The sequence below is a fragment of the Galeopterus variegatus genome, unplaced genomic scaffold (assembly GCF_000696425.1).
Source record: "Galeopterus variegatus unplaced genomic scaffold, G_variegatus-3.0.2 Scaffold814, whole genome shotgun sequence".
Lineage (NCBI taxonomy): Eukaryota > Metazoa > Chordata > Mammalia > Dermoptera > Cynocephalidae > Galeopterus > Galeopterus variegatus.
In genome coordinates this window covers 537,575-555,304 of record NW_007726925.1, presented here as the reverse complement: position 1 = coordinate 555,304, position 17,730 = coordinate 537,575, and the positions used below count along the sequence as shown (strand labels likewise).

The 17,730-nt window shown below is 46.5% G+C and overlaps 1 protein-coding gene across 1 annotated transcript; it reads left to right on the top strand.

Annotated features, from left to right (window-relative positions):
* The first annotated feature begins 2,024 nt into the window (after window positions 1-2,024).
* LOC103590425 lies at window positions 2,025-2,557 on the top strand. The gene is given in 6 exon segments (XM_008572653.1): window positions 2,025-2,103; window positions 2,106-2,203; window positions 2,265-2,296; window positions 2,298-2,352; window positions 2,354-2,477; window positions 2,532-2,557. Coding segments are annotated over 6 exon segments (414 nt in total).
* Window positions 2,558-17,730: the final 15,173 nt, after the last annotated feature.

Below are 17,730 nucleotides of genomic sequence, written 5' to 3'. Positions count from 1 at the left end.
CATCAATGGGAAGAGTAATCAGGAGATGTTTGAGGTGTAGAGGGGAGGGAGATGCAGCATTCCAGTGAACTCCAGTAAAAGAGACGGTCCTGTGTGCAGGCCTGTCAAGGCCCTGGTTCTTACATCATCCCTGTATGGGCACCATGCCACCCTGGGAGCTCCTCAAGGGCAGAATCTAAGTGTCATTTGTGATGCTAATCAGAGCCCTTCTTCTCTGAGTCCTCAAAGAAAGAAGAAGTAGGGTTAGGGAGGGATTAAAATATCAGCATGGCTGTTTGCAGAGCTTGATTGTATCTAGAGTCAACATGAGGCTTCCTATTTTCCTCTGTCTAGTCTCAGACCACATACCCAGCCAGTTGCTGCAGAGTCCAGAGTCTGGCAGCTTTGAACTCATTGCTCCTGAGGGCAGACACAGAATCAGGCCCTAGACCTGCAGTGGGAAGGTAGATTTGTCACATGGAAGCAGGAGCCAAGAGCATCCTTGATCTTGGGCTTCCCAGTCTCCAAGACTGTGAGAAATGAATTTCTGTTGTTTACAAGCTATCCCATTTATACTCTTTTGTTGTAGCAGCCTAACCCTACTAATACCCCTTTTTTTGTGACCATCAATGGCATGAAGAATCTGAAATGATACCCTTCCATGGTAGGTTTACCTGTTGGCCTCCATTGCAACTTCTGCCATCCACACCCTTGCTGTGGCCTCATCATGGGTGGCATATAACTCCCTTACTCTTGGCTACATGATTTACTTTTAGCCAATGGCATGTGGATGGAAATGACACTGTGCCAGTTTTGAGACAAGGCCTTAAGAGGCCCACTGTGTCTCTCCTGTGCCTCTGATAATGCCATGAGGAGAACATGTTTCAGTTAGCTCTCTGGTCCAAAAAGAATGAGGGACAGGTGGAAAGAGCCATGCTAGTACCCCCTTGCAATCCTACCTTGAGGCAGAGCTGCCTGGTCAAGCCCGTTATAGATGATCCAGATCCCAGCCATCTCACAGGCACATGGGTGATAATGCATGGTTGCTGTTAAGTCCCTGAGTTTGAGGTTGTCTGTTATGCAGCAATAGCTGACCAGTACACTTACCTTCCTTCTTCGTTCCAAATCCCCAGGGCTGAGGAAAACCCCTGGAATGGTATAGGAGCTCATTAATTGTTTCAATTAATGAATAATAAATAAATATATATATATATATGTTTTTTTTTTCCTTTTTGTCTTTTCTCGTGACCGGCAACGGATCGCAACCCTCAGTGTCGCGCCCGTACCGGACCAGGACCGGCCACGGGATCGCAACCCTCGGTGTTGCCCCCGCCCCTTGCTCAGCCAGTGAGCGGCCAGTCTGTATGTGGGATCCGAACCCTCGGCGGGAGTGCCACCGCGCTTCCCAAGCGGCGCACTATAGCAGTGTGCCACCGGGCCGGCCCATATATATGTTTTAACGACTCATCATAATGCCCCATTAATAGCTAGCATACATTCTATATTCACCCATGTGATTTTGGAAGAATAAAGAAAAAAGGCAAAACAGTACCCTCTGGTAACATGAGATGCTAAGCATTTCAAATTCTAGGAGGCAGGGCCTGGGATCTCCCTTCAGCCCAATGGGGAGGCAGCAGATGCATCGCACACCATGGCAAGAGGGAGCCCACTGCCTTCACGTCCCACTGGACTACTGTGGAAGGAAATGAACCTACACAGCCAGGCATTTATTTGGATTCCATGATGATTCTGAAAGCATGGCCAGATCTACTCTGAGACAGAATCCAGCCAGAGGTTGACAGTGTGAAGTCAGATCCACTTTTCCTCCTACTTTCTGAGTAAATTCTCCAACACGTCAGAGGGAGCACACGCCTCCCCAGACTGGCCTGCTGCTGTTTCCCAGGAGCAGCATTCTGGAAGGTGGACCATCAGGTGGAAGAAGCATTCTTCAGAGAGCTGCCTTCCCAAGGGAATGGTGACAGCTTGAGCTTGACGGGGAGTCCTGTTGTATTCCGAGGCGTGAAGAGAAGGCATGAACTGTGCATATGCTGTACCATACAGTGTTGCCTACAACTGCTTGTAGCTTCATTGTAGCTGTGAATGCTCTGTTCCTCTCCTTTTCACCCCAAAGATGCGTGAGCATACTGGATTGAGCTGTGCGTGGCACAGCATTCCCCACATGGTAGGCAAAGGAGGATGTGGTCTGATAGCTCTGCCCATGGGGGCAATGGGCATGTGTTAGGGAATCTCAGAGCTTGTGGCTAAACAGCCCACCCTCCCAACAGCAGCCCTCCTGCCATTACAGTGTCAAAACGTTTGGTTTTTTTGAAGGTTTTTATTGGTACTGACTTTACAAAGGCAAAATTCCTCCTAAAAGGAAGCAGACATGAAAGATACCGAATTAGAGGCTACACAAATTGAGAGACCATCAATTGCACAAAAGGAAACACAGATTTATGGTTCATCTACATCTTACACAGTTTTAAGACTGCACCTAGGTAGGCTTAAAGACCCCTGCCTAATGACCATGAATGTTCTTCTGTCATTGCCAGGTAGACAAGAGAGCCTTAGAGACTGACTTCTGGAATGAGAGGAAGAGAGAAGGGAGAGGGAAAGGAGGAGGGGAGAGAGGGGAGAGAAGGAGAAAGTCTTGTCAAAACCTTTCTAGTGCACAAAACTAATTCTGTTCATCTCGGATTTGGTGAGCTGGATAATATTCTGTGCACAGCACCTAAATGAATTATTAAATGTCAACTCAAGATGGCTTAACTAAAATATCCAATTTAATAACCAAAAGTATCTAAGGTGACAATAACAATTTTACAGGTGAATGTAGAGTTGTCAAGTCAAACCATTATAGACAAGCTTTGGGGGCTTTCACATAATCTTCCTCCACGTCTCATCGTGTGTCACTAAATACCCACTCTGGAGAGCATATTCCATTTCAATAAAGATCATCCCTTTGGTGCAGGCTTCGCTATTCAGATTGAACCAGCAAACCTTTTTCTTCCTCTTTTTTTTTTTTCTAAAACGTAAAGCTAAACAAGATCTCAGTCACAACCACCAAATCTTTATTAATGCATTCCTTGTACTACTTCTGAATATTAATAAAAATTAATAATTAATTTTGCCTTTGGCACTGCAAGATATACTAGTTTTAATTAGTGTACTGTACTCCTCTACAATTAAAAAATAATTGATGTCCACGCTTATTGGCGGTGTCTGTGATCTTCTTTTCTGTTGTTGTCAACAAATGCCTTAAAAAACAAGTTCAAGAATGTTATGCTGTCCTCTCGATTTACACACCCAAAGTCACGGGCAAATCTTTTATGATGAAACAGAACCGTTTTCTGCTTAAATTATACACAAGTACATTAACTAGAAAGAGAAAATTAAAAGCTGATGGCTACAAGGAATAATGGAAAGTCTATAAAAATGTTTTATCTATCAACAAATTTGCCTGGAAAATATCAATGGTTGGTGCCACCCTCTGCTGAGACGTGGAGAGGCCACCTTGCATTTGTTATGTCAATTCCATCAAGTATTTAATTCTGATGCCCTCCTTAATCAGCTTTAGTTATTTAAATTCAGCATATCATGTTACTGTTCTACTACGTCATTTTAATTGTGCCATGAACTACTTTATTATAGGGTGCTGAAGTATTTCCATGTGCACCCCTCTTCCTCTTTCTGAACAATGCAGACGGTAGAACTCACTAGAGAATGCCTAGGGTTCAAGGGGGGAAACAGCTTCCTTTGAAAATATTTGTATCTCGAATCTTGAATAAAGAGAGAGTGGTTGTTGTTTGGGGAGGAAATAATTCAAACCCCACAGCACATGTGTTTCTTGGTTTCACTTCTTTGAACCAGGATTCTTATTTTTAAGAAATCTTCATTGAACAACCACTAATATATATGTAATACCAAGAGGTGCTCCACTAAGAGGAAAAAGATTTGAAAAACCACAGGGCAAAGAAGAAAGGGATTTCACACTTTACCCTGACTCACTGACTAGTGAATATTTTTAAGGCAGAAAATCATACGTTTGTGCAAATTATTCTTTCATCAGATTAGTAATCTTAATAGCAATTTGAATTTAGAAAAAAAAAAAGGACTATACCAAAGGATCTGTCCTAAAAATGGAATCTTTAGGTTACTTTCCATAAGTGTATTGCCTTCATAGAACTGATCACAATCTTAAGTTATCTTGGTCATGTATCCAGTTGCTTGTTCATTACCTGCATCTCCTACTAGAATCTAAGTGCCGTGAGACCAGGCATTCTATTGAGACAGTGGCATTCACAGAGCCCAGCACCACATCTAGCATACAGCTGGCATTTAACAAACATCTGTCAAATGAATTTATTAATTCTGACTCAAAATACATTTTTTTCCTTCCTTGAGTCTTTGAAATTTTTTTTTCTATGCTCATCAAAATGTAAATGGATAAACAAGCTGTGGAATAACCGTATAATGGTCTATTACTCAGCAGTGAAAAAATGAGCTACTAATAGACCCAATACCATGAATGAATCTCAAAACAAAAGGTTGAGCAACATAAGACAGTTTCAAAGGAATATACACTGCATGATTTAATGCACATGGGGTTCCAGAGCAGGGAAGCCTCAGATGTGGTGAGAGGAATCAGAACAGAATGTTGTTGCTTCTGGAGGCTATTCCCGGGAAAGAGGCATGAGGGAAAATTCTAGAGTCATGGAAAGGTTGTAGATATTGATTGGGCTGCTGGGTATATGGATGTACTTATTTATTGAAACTCATCAAACTGTACACTTAAGAGCTATGCATTTATGGTATGTAAATTATGTCTTAATTTTAAAAAAAAACAGTAATGCACATTTTTTTCCCCTAGTCCATTGGCAAGTGAAGGAGGAAACTCAGAAAATGCATTCAGTTGAGCGGCTCTGGAATTCCCCTCCCCACATTACCACCTTTCTTCACAGTCCCTGTACAGTGCTCCTCAGCAGCAGAGTTGACAGATGTTACAAGGTCCCCCTCAACCCTGTTATATTTTCCTACCTGGCTTCTCCCTGACCTGGTGGTCGGGCCTGTCTCTCCAGCCTCATGCACAGGTGATAAGACAGGGGTTTATTCTTCAGAAGCGCACCGTTTCGGATGCAAGGAAGTGCCTGGCTCCTCTGCCAGAAGCTGAGAATAACACTCTTAACAGTCCATGCAAATGCTGTGGTCTGTGTCTGCATGCCCAGCTGGTCTGCTGATCAATTTTTATTTCTGAAATTGGGTCAGTGAAAAAAGACGGAGCTTTCTGAGATCTAAATCTCAATGTGATCTAAATTCTATTAACCCTGAGAAAGCTGGAGATTCCAAGGCAAGCCTTTGGCTTCACTGGGACCACTTTTCAGAAAGGTCCATTGACCTATTTTCTTTTCATACTTTCTTTTAATTAAAAAGCCCAAATGTCCTGAGTGTTAATCGAGGATCAGCTTGAACATTAACGTGCTGTGCCTCACTCAGAGAACAACCAAGTCAAACAGTGAACTGTACTCCTCCTCTTTCTGATCCATGAAACCACCATGCAACTCCCATATGTCTATAAAAGGGACCCAGATGAGTGCCCTGACAGGCAGATGGGCTGTGGATTTGGGGGGCCTTGGAGAATTCTCTGCTGACTTCTTGTAAGAGTTGAATCTTCCCTCTTATTCTACCTGAGAGGTCCTGATTTTCTCACTCTGACTTTGCTTTTCTGTTTTCCTTTACTCATGGGTGATGAGGACATATTTGACCAAAGAGGGTAGGAGTGTCACAGCTTGCTTTGGGGTTTCTACTCCACCACTGTTGGTGGGCCCTTGGGGTACCTGGGGACTTGTGGATGTCTAAGCTGCCCCCAATGTCCTAGAAGTGAGTACTCACTTGGCCTGAAAGCTCCGAACTGTCTAGAGCCATCTCTTTGAACAACTTTTATTTGCTGTCCCTTATGTTCACCTAGGACAGCCTAGGTCACATCCAAGGGATGCCAAAGGCAATAACACAGTCCTCTGGGCAGCACAGGCCTCTGAGAGTGACTTATCATGCATGCAGCCTGTGAGAAGTGGCAAAGGCGAAGGCAAGATGCTGTGTCTGGCCAGAAAAAGAAGAGAAAACTGGGACGACCAGGGAGGGCATCCTGGAGAAGTGAAACTCAGGCTCATGGAGGGAAAATGCAGGTGAAGGAGAATGTTCTGGGCTCAACATGCAAAGGAATGTCAATGGGAGAATGAGAGATGCTTTGTCAAAAGCCGTTTTTCCCTGAAATTGAGAAATTCCCATCCTAGTTTCACAAGTTCTGCCACCCCATGTATACCCTGAGGACATATGGCCACCCAAAAGCTTACTACAGTCAGGGTGGAGCAGAGGGACAAACCCAGAGCTACAGGTGGCCGTCACCACCACACAGATCAGGGAAGTGCATCAGGCAGTTCTGGTTTTAATCCTGCATCTGCCAAATGCCTCTCCTCTCTGCGTCCACCTGTAAATGTGTCTCTGGGGTTAGGCTTAGGGAATTATGGTGAAGGTTAATGAGGCACTTTGCACCTAGTTCTGACACATGAGAAGGGCTCAATGATAGCTGTTGTCAACATTTTTCTAGGTTAGAATCAAAAGAAGAGAATATTGACCTTAACTAAAGAGCTACAAAAAGGTGACATAAAGAGTAAGAAACAACAAAAAGTCACAGAACAATGCAACCTGGTCACTACAGTCCTCACCCACCTCTTCCTAATTCAGCCTTGTCCCCAGCAGGCCCTGGCTGCCAGGCAAGGCCTTATCCTGACCCCAAGCCCCACCTGCCACTTCTCAGTGTTCCCATGTCATCAAAGGCCACCTTGAAAGAAGCTTATGTTTCAAAATGGACACTGAGATAGATGTCCCCACTGCCATGGCCCTCCCAACACCACACTGTGTGGGGACCTGCATGCAGGGGAGGGAGGAGGCATGGCGTCTTCCCCTCTGTGCCCAGAAGCTCTCACACCACTCCAAGTCTCAACCTTTCAGTGCTCCACATGCTCTTGTGCCAGCAGGGGCGTGGTGGGCCTGCCGGTGTCTGCAGCTATATCTGTGTGCCCAGGAGGGGGCTTAGCCAGTAGTGGCATCAGGAAACACTAAGGAGCTCAGGTTACAGTGACTGCTGAGACATAGCAGCCACACAGTGCACGACATGCTGTCACTACCGCACCGAGCCCTCATCGCTCCCCTCAGAGGTGGACAGTTTGCTTAACCTCACCCCTCCTCCACTAGACATAAGCTCTGGAGGCTGGGCTTTGGTTCTTACCATATCTCTGGCCCTGGCACAGTGCCTGGCATACAGCTAGTGCTCAATAAACAGTAATTAGAAAAATAAAGTCATATTCAATAGATATGAATGTCCAGTCCTCTTTTAGGTCCAGAAACCAAACACAGCTTTCATACCCCATGGTGTTGACAAGCTCTCTGATTCCTGCCCTCATGAGTCTCCTGGCAAAGCTGAGATTCCTCCTTCCCTCTGCGTCCTCACGTTCTCTAGGGCATACCTCCGCCATCACGCTTCCCATGCAAAACCGTAGCTGTTCACGTACTAATCTGTCCCCTAGGCTAGAGCTGGGGTTGCTGGGGGTGGTGGCACATGCAGCTATCAATGAAAGCTTGTTTCAGAATTAGTCTTATCATTTTTCCAACCCCACCTGCTAACAGAGTTGACCTGCAGTGGGCTTAAATCCTGATTTGCTATCACAATCACAAAGGACCTGACTTATGTTTCCCGAAAAACGCTCTTTGAGAAGGTAGCCAGGGGTCCATCATCCTAAAGGACTTCCCTCTGTCAGCACTGCTGAGAACACCCTTAGGTGTGGCGGATGGGGGCTGCCAGGGCCTGCTCTGACCCGGACTTCCTCTGCTGTCTGGTGGAGCTCATTTCCAGTCCGTCCACTCTGGACCTCTCTCCAGCCTACAGAAAGAGACATCAAGATGAAAGCTGGCAGGACTGGCCCCAAATGGGGCTAAATATTGCGTGTGCTTGACTTTTTGTGTAACTGGCCAACGTGACATGTCTAACTATACAAATGGAAGTTTTATGATGATAAGATCAGTAGTTACTGAGATATTTATGTGACAAGCCGACAGATATAAAACTACAAAGCTTGCTTTTATGCCTCCCATCCTTTCAGAGGAAAAAAAAATAAATACTGAGATGATGGGTCACTTTGAAGAGAATTTATGATCTAAATTACCTAATACCTGGTGAATTTCTAATATGCAAGATGAAGTCTCTCTATGCTATTAAAAAGATAAACTTCATCTCCCAAGATTATAGCAAATGGATTCATCCTGAAAAGGAATCCAAAGATCTCGCCTTCCCCTGCCTCAGATAAAAATCCCAAGACCATGCCCTGGAGGAAGGGGCATCCATCAGGTTGCACAGCACAAGCATCTCTCCAGCCTGGGTCAAGGATGACACCCCTCCCCCACCTTGGCATAAAATATTGGTCCATCCTACAGAGAAAAACCTAAATCCTGGAATGAGTGTGTGTTGAAAGTCTCAGTGAAAAACTACAGCATTCCCTTGCCACTGCAGAGTGCATGTCAACCTGAAAAAACAGCTGAGGAAGCTTCAGGACAAGTCGTGGATAATGGGACAGTGGCTGCTACCAGCATCTTTCCTTCAGTCCAGGTGACAACTGAGAAAGAAACTCACCTGGGAGCCTGGGGTCAGCGTTTCTCTCCACGCCTGGCTGGTGCCACTTTTCCTGCCCAGATGGGCGTGGAAGGTGGTGCCAGGCTGGTGCTGGTGGTGTCTGGGATTAGACAGCAGCCTGACAACTTGACCTTTCTTGTTGGCTCAGGTGCCCCTTGTTACTGACTTCCAGGGAGCACAGCCAAGCCCCAGGGCCAAGAGCACATCTCTTGTGCCAAGCCTTGGCCAGGCACCCTGCAGGCCTGGCTCCCTTTCATGCTCACATCTGCTCTGCAAGTGGAAGCATCACTATCTTCCTCTCTAGAGGGTAAACTAGAGCCTAGGAGGGAGGAAAGTAAGCCCACCCCACTGCCCTGACAGTGGCTGAGAAGGCTGGATGAAGACACATTCTTGGTCCCGTTACCATAGGGCTCCAGGTAAATGTCCGCCTCCCACCCGCCTTGCTCCAGGCTGCACAGTCATGGTGGGGATGGTGTTTAAAACTCAGCCTCCCGTGTGCAAAACCTCAGCCCCTGGTCTTCTGGGGAATGGAAGTAGATTAGGGATGGACGAGGCAGTAAGGGCTTATTTCTCCTTTTGAGGTCATTCACTGAAAATGGTGTCTCTTCTGGGGAGCCACAGAGGGGCAGAGCTGGGGAGGTTCATTTCTAGATGGAGAGATGGAATTCCAGAGAAGAGAGGGGCTTTCCAAGCCACAGAGCAAGGCAATCATGGAGCAGAAACTAAAGCCCAGCATCCTTCAGACCCCAGATCAGTTTTCCTCTGTGGTTCCTTCTGCCTTCTCTCCGTTTTGTGTTTTACTTCACTAGCACCTGGCCTCCACCCAGCACATTGTCATAGTTTGATTATTTTAGGGATGTTTGTGGGCCACTGACCTTTCTCCACAATGTATTTGCAACTCGGGAAGCAGGGAGAGTAGGTGTGTAGGTCTGCAGGTGTGAGTGTGAGCTGCGTATCAAACCCAAATTAAACTCTGTGACCGTATTTTATCAGATCGATCTTCTGTGTACTCCTCAGCATTGTCTCATTTAAATAAAACTTCCATTTGTAACAATCCTATAAATAGAAAGTCATATTGATCGGGCCCCACCGGCAGGCTGCACTTTGGTTGTCACTGAAGCCTGACCGGTTAATGCAAGGGCTACGATTTATTATGCGGCAAGACGCAATGCGAGGCCATGCCGTTAAGGTCTCTAAACAGAAGTGTGCTTAGCTCCAGCAAGCAAGTTCAGTGGCACTGTCCCTAGATCACAATCTGCTCCTGATTTGCCATGCCACAACCCCAGATGCTCAACGAGCTCGGCCTTGATGGAGACACCCGTGCCCCTGCCTGTGTAGGATAAGTCAGTCATTCCCATGGCACTGAAGATGTTAGCGCAGGAGGATCTCAAAAGCAGGGCTGTCCTATACTTGGAGGTCACGCTGGGGAAATGTGAGCGGGCCCATGATTGTGTCTTCTCTACCAGAGATCTTCAATTAACCACAATGACGCATCAGCATAACCAATGTTTATTCAATACCTACTGTGTACAGGGCAGTATTAGTCTGCTTCTGTTGCTTATAATAAAATACCTGGAACTGGGTAATTGATAAAGAAAATTTATTGCTTACAGTTTTGGAGGCTGGGAAGTCCAAGGTCCAGGGAACCTTGCTGAGGTTGTGAGGACCTTGTTGTTGGTGATGGTTTTACAGCAACACAGGGTGTCACATGGCAAAAATAGCTGAGAGAGAGCTAATTCCTCATTTGTTCTCCTTATAAAGCCATCCCAAGCACACCTCTTACACCACGAATGGGTCAATCCATTCACCAGGGCACAGTCCTCACAATTTAACACTTCCCAAAGGCCCCACCTTTCAATGACCATAATACGATTTCCCACCCTCTTAACACTGTCACAATGGGGATTGTTTCAATGAGCTTTGGGGGGGGACATTCAATCCACAGCAAGGGTTATCTGTGAGTGGAATTTATTTCCATTAGAAGCTGTAAACCCAGAACATCCATCCATTCCTTTGTTGATTCAGCCACTATTTTTTCCCATCATTCTGCTGAGCATTGTTGGAAGCTGCCAATAATGCCAACCGCTGCTCTCAAGAACCTTATAATCAGTTTCCCCAAATTCATGGAAGCTTGGTGTCACTGGGATGTTGGTCTGCTACTAGAGATAAGATCACATTCATATTTACGCACAGAGAAATTTGTCTCTGAGCCCTCTCAGCTTCAGTGGCAGAAATCCTGCTGGCTTACAGGGCCTGTGCTCCCCAACTATGTGGAGACTTCCTGCTGGTGTTTGTCTGACTGAGCATTCATCCCAGGTCCTCAGACAGATGTCACTGTGGATACTGGACATCATATCAGGAATCTCAAAACTGAATATGTGGGAAATTTATTGCCATCATGATGTCACAGGGAGCCATCAATGAAGCTGCCCCTCACTTCTGACCTTAAAACCTCCAGGACTGTGGCCCTCTTCTGGCCTTTCTGCCAATACTGGACATGGAGCCACCCTTCGAGTCCACATGGCACAGTGGAGCCAACACTGTGACTTTCCTTGGCTTTTGTCCTTGGTATTGCTTGTCTTCTCTTATGTTCTTGGCCATCTGCTCCTATTTACAGCAAAGAGCAGGCTGATGGTTTTAAGGAGCCAGTCTAGTTCCCCTCTGCCACTGGGCAATTATGTCTCTTGTTAAGTCTCTCCCTTGAATAGAACGTCTGACCAGTATCTCTGGACACATTAGGGTGAGAGCTTGTCAACCCACTGGGTTACTTCAGAGCAAGTGGGAAGAGACCTGGGAACCCTGAAATGCCAGCATTAGGAGGGGAAGACTTAGTATCACACAGAAGCCCAGGTTCTCCCCAGGGAGCTAAGCAACAACCTCAGTACTGTTCTCCTGGGACAAGTCCAGACCCAGGTGCCAGCCAGTGGGGGGAAGGCTGGAAAGGGTCCTCTGTCCCTGCAGGGCTTTCACTGGGAGCACCTGCCCTCTGCCCTCTCACATCCCTCTCCCTACACGTTTCAAGTTGCAGCTTCTTCAATCTTCTTTCATTCATCGACGACTGCTTTCACTCTCTCCAGATCCCACTGACCTGTTGAAATCATCTCCTTCCCAGGCTTCCCCCTCCTCTGAGTTTAACTCTTTCTTTAAAGTGTTTCAGGTACTTCACAGGAACTTGGGAGGCAGCAGATATGAAGGTCAGATCTGCATGCCATCTAGAATCAGAAACTCTGGGATACAACTTCGGAAAAGCCCAGGGCTTACTGCATGCCGAAAGATCAAAAGGAGAGCAAAGCCTCCCAGTGAGGGAGTCTTGCCTGTGCCATCTCCCAGGTGGCACCTACACACCCAGTCCATCCTGACAGCATTCCAATGTGCCCCATCCCCAGACAGTACCACACACTACACAGGCCTTGCTGGAGTCCATGTGCATGGACATGAGCCTAAGAGAGAAAAGAAACTTCTTCCTTGACCAATCTGCAAAGTCTGCATTTCCCGTCCCAGGATCTGTCTCTTTTCTGGTATAATTAGCAGATGTCTCTCTTCTGGACAAACCCGATTCTCTGCCTTGCTCCCCAGACCCAACACCAAAACTGCCTCAGAACACAGTAGTACATTTCCCAAAGCTGGGATTATTCTGTTATAACTCATGGAATGAATAGGGCACCAAAAATGTAATGCAGTGGAACCTCACCAAGCCTCACTCCCTGCTCTTTTGGAGTGGTTTCTCCAGCCTGAGATGAAATGCATGTTTTCCTGTCTTTCTTACAGACCTGGTTTCTGATCACTTATACGCACACACATGACCACAAGCATCAGTTTATATGCACAAACACACACACACACTCACACACACACAGATGGCCATAAGTGTCAGTCTTCATTGCAAGTACACACACACACACAAATGGCCATAAGCAGGAGCATCTCTTTATGTGCACATTGCTGTCCAATGCAGGGTCAGAAAACATAAGCACTGCCACTCTTGTCTCTAAAGCATCACTGAGACCTGCAGAAACTAGGCTCCCTGAGCACTCAGCCTAAAACATCTGCATTCTCAGGTTTCTCCAGGAACACGTGGTAGGTACTTGTTCTATCTCCAGGTAATTAATAGGTTCATTCTGGTAGGTGGTTATCCCAGGAAAAAGAAACTATGAACCAAAGGAGTAATCACGTCTTCTTTGTAAATCTTTGTAGGCAGAAATAATGGTTTTCCAGTTTCTATCAGTTCTACAGAAGTTAAAAACATCACTGGGCCCAAGTTCCTGCCATGGTACTCGGCGTTGAAGGAGCCGTACCGACGTGGCCTCTAAACTCTCATTCACGGCGTACAGTGTCCTCTCTCTCCTTAAGCGCGATGCTGAACCTGCTTATCTGTTATGTTGTAATACAGGTCTTCATAAAGTCTTTTTCACTATTAAATTTTAATAACTTGGGTTACAGGTAGGATAGAAACAATATCTAAGTGGCATTTAAAAGCAAATCTGTTAGATTTTAGGATAACGGTATCACATAGTTAGAAACATTATCGTTTAAATTTTGTGAGGGGGAAATGGCTACTGAATGAGAGAAGGAAAATTGTGTACTTTGGAAAGCACAATCCAAGTTTAATATCATCTGTGAGAAGGAAATTCTCTGCTCATTACCAGGAAGATTGTTTTTATCTTACCTATAACGAAAGTTATTAAAGTTTGAGAACTGTAAAATGCTTAATGAGAAACTGCAGAATAAATTATAACAGCGAGGACCTGGACTGGTATTTGCTGACAATAAACTTCAAATCTCGATTTTGCGATAGTGCTCTGGCTCACACAGTGCCCCCTTGTGAGTGCGAAATGACTAAACGGTTAAACAAGCAGTGAAATAGTAAGTGGGTAACCATGGTGACCACAATGCTTTCCAATGGGGGGCGGGAGGGGGTTCATTTCTAGTTGGATTCAGGATTCAAGGGAGGAGTTGATATTCCTGCCAAAAGCCAGAGCAATTTGACCAACCTTCCCCACTTGCCTCAATGTCCTTCCTCCATAGCCACCATACAGCAGAGACAAGGATGTTGTGGCAGGGACAGAAAGAGTGGCAGCCACTTGCATAGGATAGAAGCTATGAGAGGCATAAGTGACTGTCTGCAGGCACATCACCAGCTGGAGGGAGTGGGCCACTCAGCCACACAGCTGATGATGGTTCAGTTGGAACTCGGGGAATCTGCAATCTGAGACCAAAACGCCAGTGTGATTAGCCAAGGGTGGGTTGGCTTCCTGCTTCTTTCCTAGGGGATAGGGGAGTTGTTAACTGAGCTCTTGTCACTGAGCCCAGGGTGTGTTGCATCAGGCTGCAGTCTCCTGGGACCGTGAACCATGTGGTCTCCACACCATTACACAGAGTAGGTCACTTTCTACTAAGACGTTCCTTGTCATTTTGGAGTCCCACTTTAAAGAACCTCCTGAACATTGCTGCAGATCAGCAGTTAGATTCACCTGAGGAGCTTGTAAAAATTACTGATGTCCAAGAGTCACACTTAGATATTCTAGTCTTGTTAGTTTGGAGTGAGGCTGGGCATTGTAAGTTTTAAAGGCTGTGCCAAGGCTCTGGCTGAGAATCATGAACCTGGAGTGGTAGTTCTCAATCTGGACTGCACACTGGGCTCACCTGGGGAGTTTTAAAACTACAACTGCCTGAGTCTCACCCCCCAGAAATTCTGTAACAGTTATTCCAGGATACGGTCTGCCCACCAGGATCATTAAAGTTCCCCAGGCAAGTCAAATGTGCAGAACAAACTGAGAAATATTCCTGCCTTGGAGGGTGTCACCAGAATCAGTCTCAGCAGTTGGGGAAGAAAGCACAGAGGGCGCCTCAGTGTTTCCTGGTAAAGCCCAGGGAGGTGTTGCAATTGCAGAGAGAATGTCAACTGGTTGAAATAGGCACTTGAGGGGCCGGCCTGGTGGCGCACTGCTACAGTGCACCACTTGGGAGTGTGGCGGCACTCCCACCGAGGGTTTGGACCCCACATACAGACCGGTTCCCGCTCACTGGCTGAGCAAGGTGCGGGAGCAACACCGAGGGTTGCGATCCCGTTGCCAGTCCCGGTCCGGTACGGGCGCGACACTGAGAGTTGCGATCCGTTGCCGGACACGAAAAAAGACAAAAAGAAAAAAAAAAAAAAGAAATAGGCACTTGACCCTGAGAGGGTCTCTCAGAGCTCTTGCAGACCCCAGTGTGGCTCAGTGAAAGGGAGAGGGGTTTGCCACGCACTCAGGAAGAGAATAAAAGTGTGGAGGGGTCTTATATAGCCCTACTGTGCTTCTCAACGCCTCAGAGTAAAGGGATGGAGCAGCCTAGTGCTTCCTGAACTCCCAATGGGCACGGAAGCTGGGAGAGGGCTGGTGGCCTGGTGGGGGAGGGGTGGGTGTTAAGGTTGGAGAGGTGTACTGAGGCCAGGAGTGAAAGGTCCTGAACGTCAGGAGGAGAGATCTGGCTGTTATCGCATAGGCAACAGGGCATCTTTGACAGGTTTGGGACACATTAGTTTGGGACACAGGTGGAGAGTATGCACAGAGCTGAGTTTAGAAAAACTGACTTGCGGTGATGTGACTTGAGGAGGAGAGAATAAAATGGAGAGGGGTTGGCTAGGATAGTAGCAACAGTTCAAGAAGGAAGTAAAGTTTCTTATCTTCTTATAAAAACCAAGAACATACACCCAGGATTGTTTTGGGATCTGCGATCTTGCACAGGTCTCACTTGGTAGGAAGGGCACAATTCTGCTCAGATAAAGGGGTTGCAAACCCCAGGACCCAAATTGGTAACATAAGTGTGCGAATCAGGCTGTTTGAGGAGACTTTCATGAATGGTGGGCCCTATGGCCACTGGAGAATCCATGCATCAGCAGTTAGTCCAATTCAAAAATATTAAAACACTGCATCAGCCTGAGAAGGCATCTCTCGTGGTGGTTTTCGAGCTCCCACTTAGAGGGTGGGCACTGGATTTGAGTGACTCCAATTCTTTGGGAGCCCCTCCTGCTCCTCAAGAGGAGGCACCCTCCTCCTCCTCTGAGGTCTCCCCCACTGTGTTGTCTCCATAAGGAGTGGTGTGGGCAACACCTACGCAAGGTGGTGATGCACGGATGAGGGAGGGCTGCCAGGAGAGGCTCAGGCTCTTGGCTGCTCAACACCATCTGTGTGTCAGTGGCTCCACGTGGGCTGGACACCAGCCAGCCCAAGACCAGCCTGGTGAGATTTCCCTACATCCTCCACCAGGCAGAAAACCCAGGCCCTCACCACCCACCATTGACAAGCTCTCTGTGATCCCCTTTCTGCTCTATTGCAAGCTTACAATTTCCCACAGCTCCAACCCTGAGAGGCGGTGGGGGAGGAAAATGGTTCTATTAGCAAATTACTCGAGATTGACTTACATCACTTTCCATTAATTACGTAAGAATGTTGTACAAATCATTAGGTAAAAATTTGATGTAACTCTTCTTTTAATTAAACAGAATGATGGAGGCAAAGTCTGTATTAGTGTGCAAATTCCCCCAGAGAGCATCCTCTCTGCAGAGTAGAATGTCTATTAGCTTTCCGCCAAAATAAAGGTCACCAGGCAGGAGCAGGTTCCCACATTCACCTCTTACTTCCTCGAACATGCAGTGTAATCAAGCAAGATGTGTCACACTCAGGAAACCAATGGCGTAATTATATTAAATATGCCCAGAGTGTCACAGCCTGGTCCCCTACTCCCCCAAAGTGCTCAGAATGTCATAGATTCTGGAGCCTGGCTCAGGGAAGGGAAAGATAGATGTCTGGTTCCAAGGGCTCCTGCTCATGGAGTTTATGTTTCCTATGGTCCTTATTTAAGAATGAGGCAAATAACCCCAGTGCCTTATCTGAACCCCCCCCCCCACTATTAGAAACTTCCTGTGGGTGGTGTCATCTGCAAAGAACATGTAGAGTGTGAATCTCAATCCACAAACTTAGGTGGGCAAAAATACAACCTTCTTCATTTTTCCACAAAAACTTCATGTGCAATTTGAGTCTTCATTCTGTTGTGTGAATGAAATTAAAATCAGATAATTCAAGTTTCTTGCCTGGGATTGATGTAAATTCCAGGAAATTATGCCAAGTTAAGTGTCTAAAAGAAGAAAGAAGGGCCCAGTCCCCATCCATCACAAACTGCACAGTCCTGACTGATTCTTGGTTATCCATCTAGGCAGGTCACAGCTCACAGAATCTAGCTCATCAAAACAGGAAATAGGATCTGGGACATCTTGAGAGATGGGTATCTCTAAGAGAAAGAAAACACACAAGACCATGAGTACAAAGCATCATTTAACTTAGCCAGCCCAGCATCCACTGTCCCTACTTCTAGTAGGAATCTAGCTCATCAAAACAGGAAATAGGATCTGGGACATCTTGAGAGATGGGTATCTCTAAGAGAAAGAAAACACACAAGGCCATGAGTACAAAGCATCATTTAACTTAGCCAGCCCAGCATCCACTGTCCCTACTTCTAGTAACACTGCATTGATTTTCCTTTGTGGGAACCAGCTCGTCTCCCATCTCAGTTTAAATTATTTGGAAGAAGCTGACTCCATATCCCAGCTCTAGGAGAAGAGACATGACTTAGCCAACCAGCCCATTTCATCACTCTAGTCAAACTTATTGGTTTAGGGATGAACCCTTCTGGACTGTGCACCTTCAGGGTCTACACCTGAGGACTTGGCTGGAATGACTGGGGAAGAACACTTTTCTGGAGGAGATTGCTGAATTGGAAGGCTGAAGCTGGGAATTGCTGGTGGCAATTTGCCACTATCTGGAGAGAACTTGCCTAAGAANGGCGCTCCCGCCGAGGGTTTGGACCCCACATACAGACCGGTTCCCGCTCACTGGCTGAGCAAGGTGCGGGAGCAACACCGAGGGTTGCGATCCCGTTGCCAGTCCCGGTCCGGTACGGGCGCGACACTGAGAGTTGCGATCCGTTGCCGGACACGAAAAAAGACAAAAAGAAAAAAAAAAAAAAGAAATAGGCACTTGACCCTGAGAGGGTCTCTCAGAGCTCTTGCAGACCCCAGTGTGGCTCAGTGA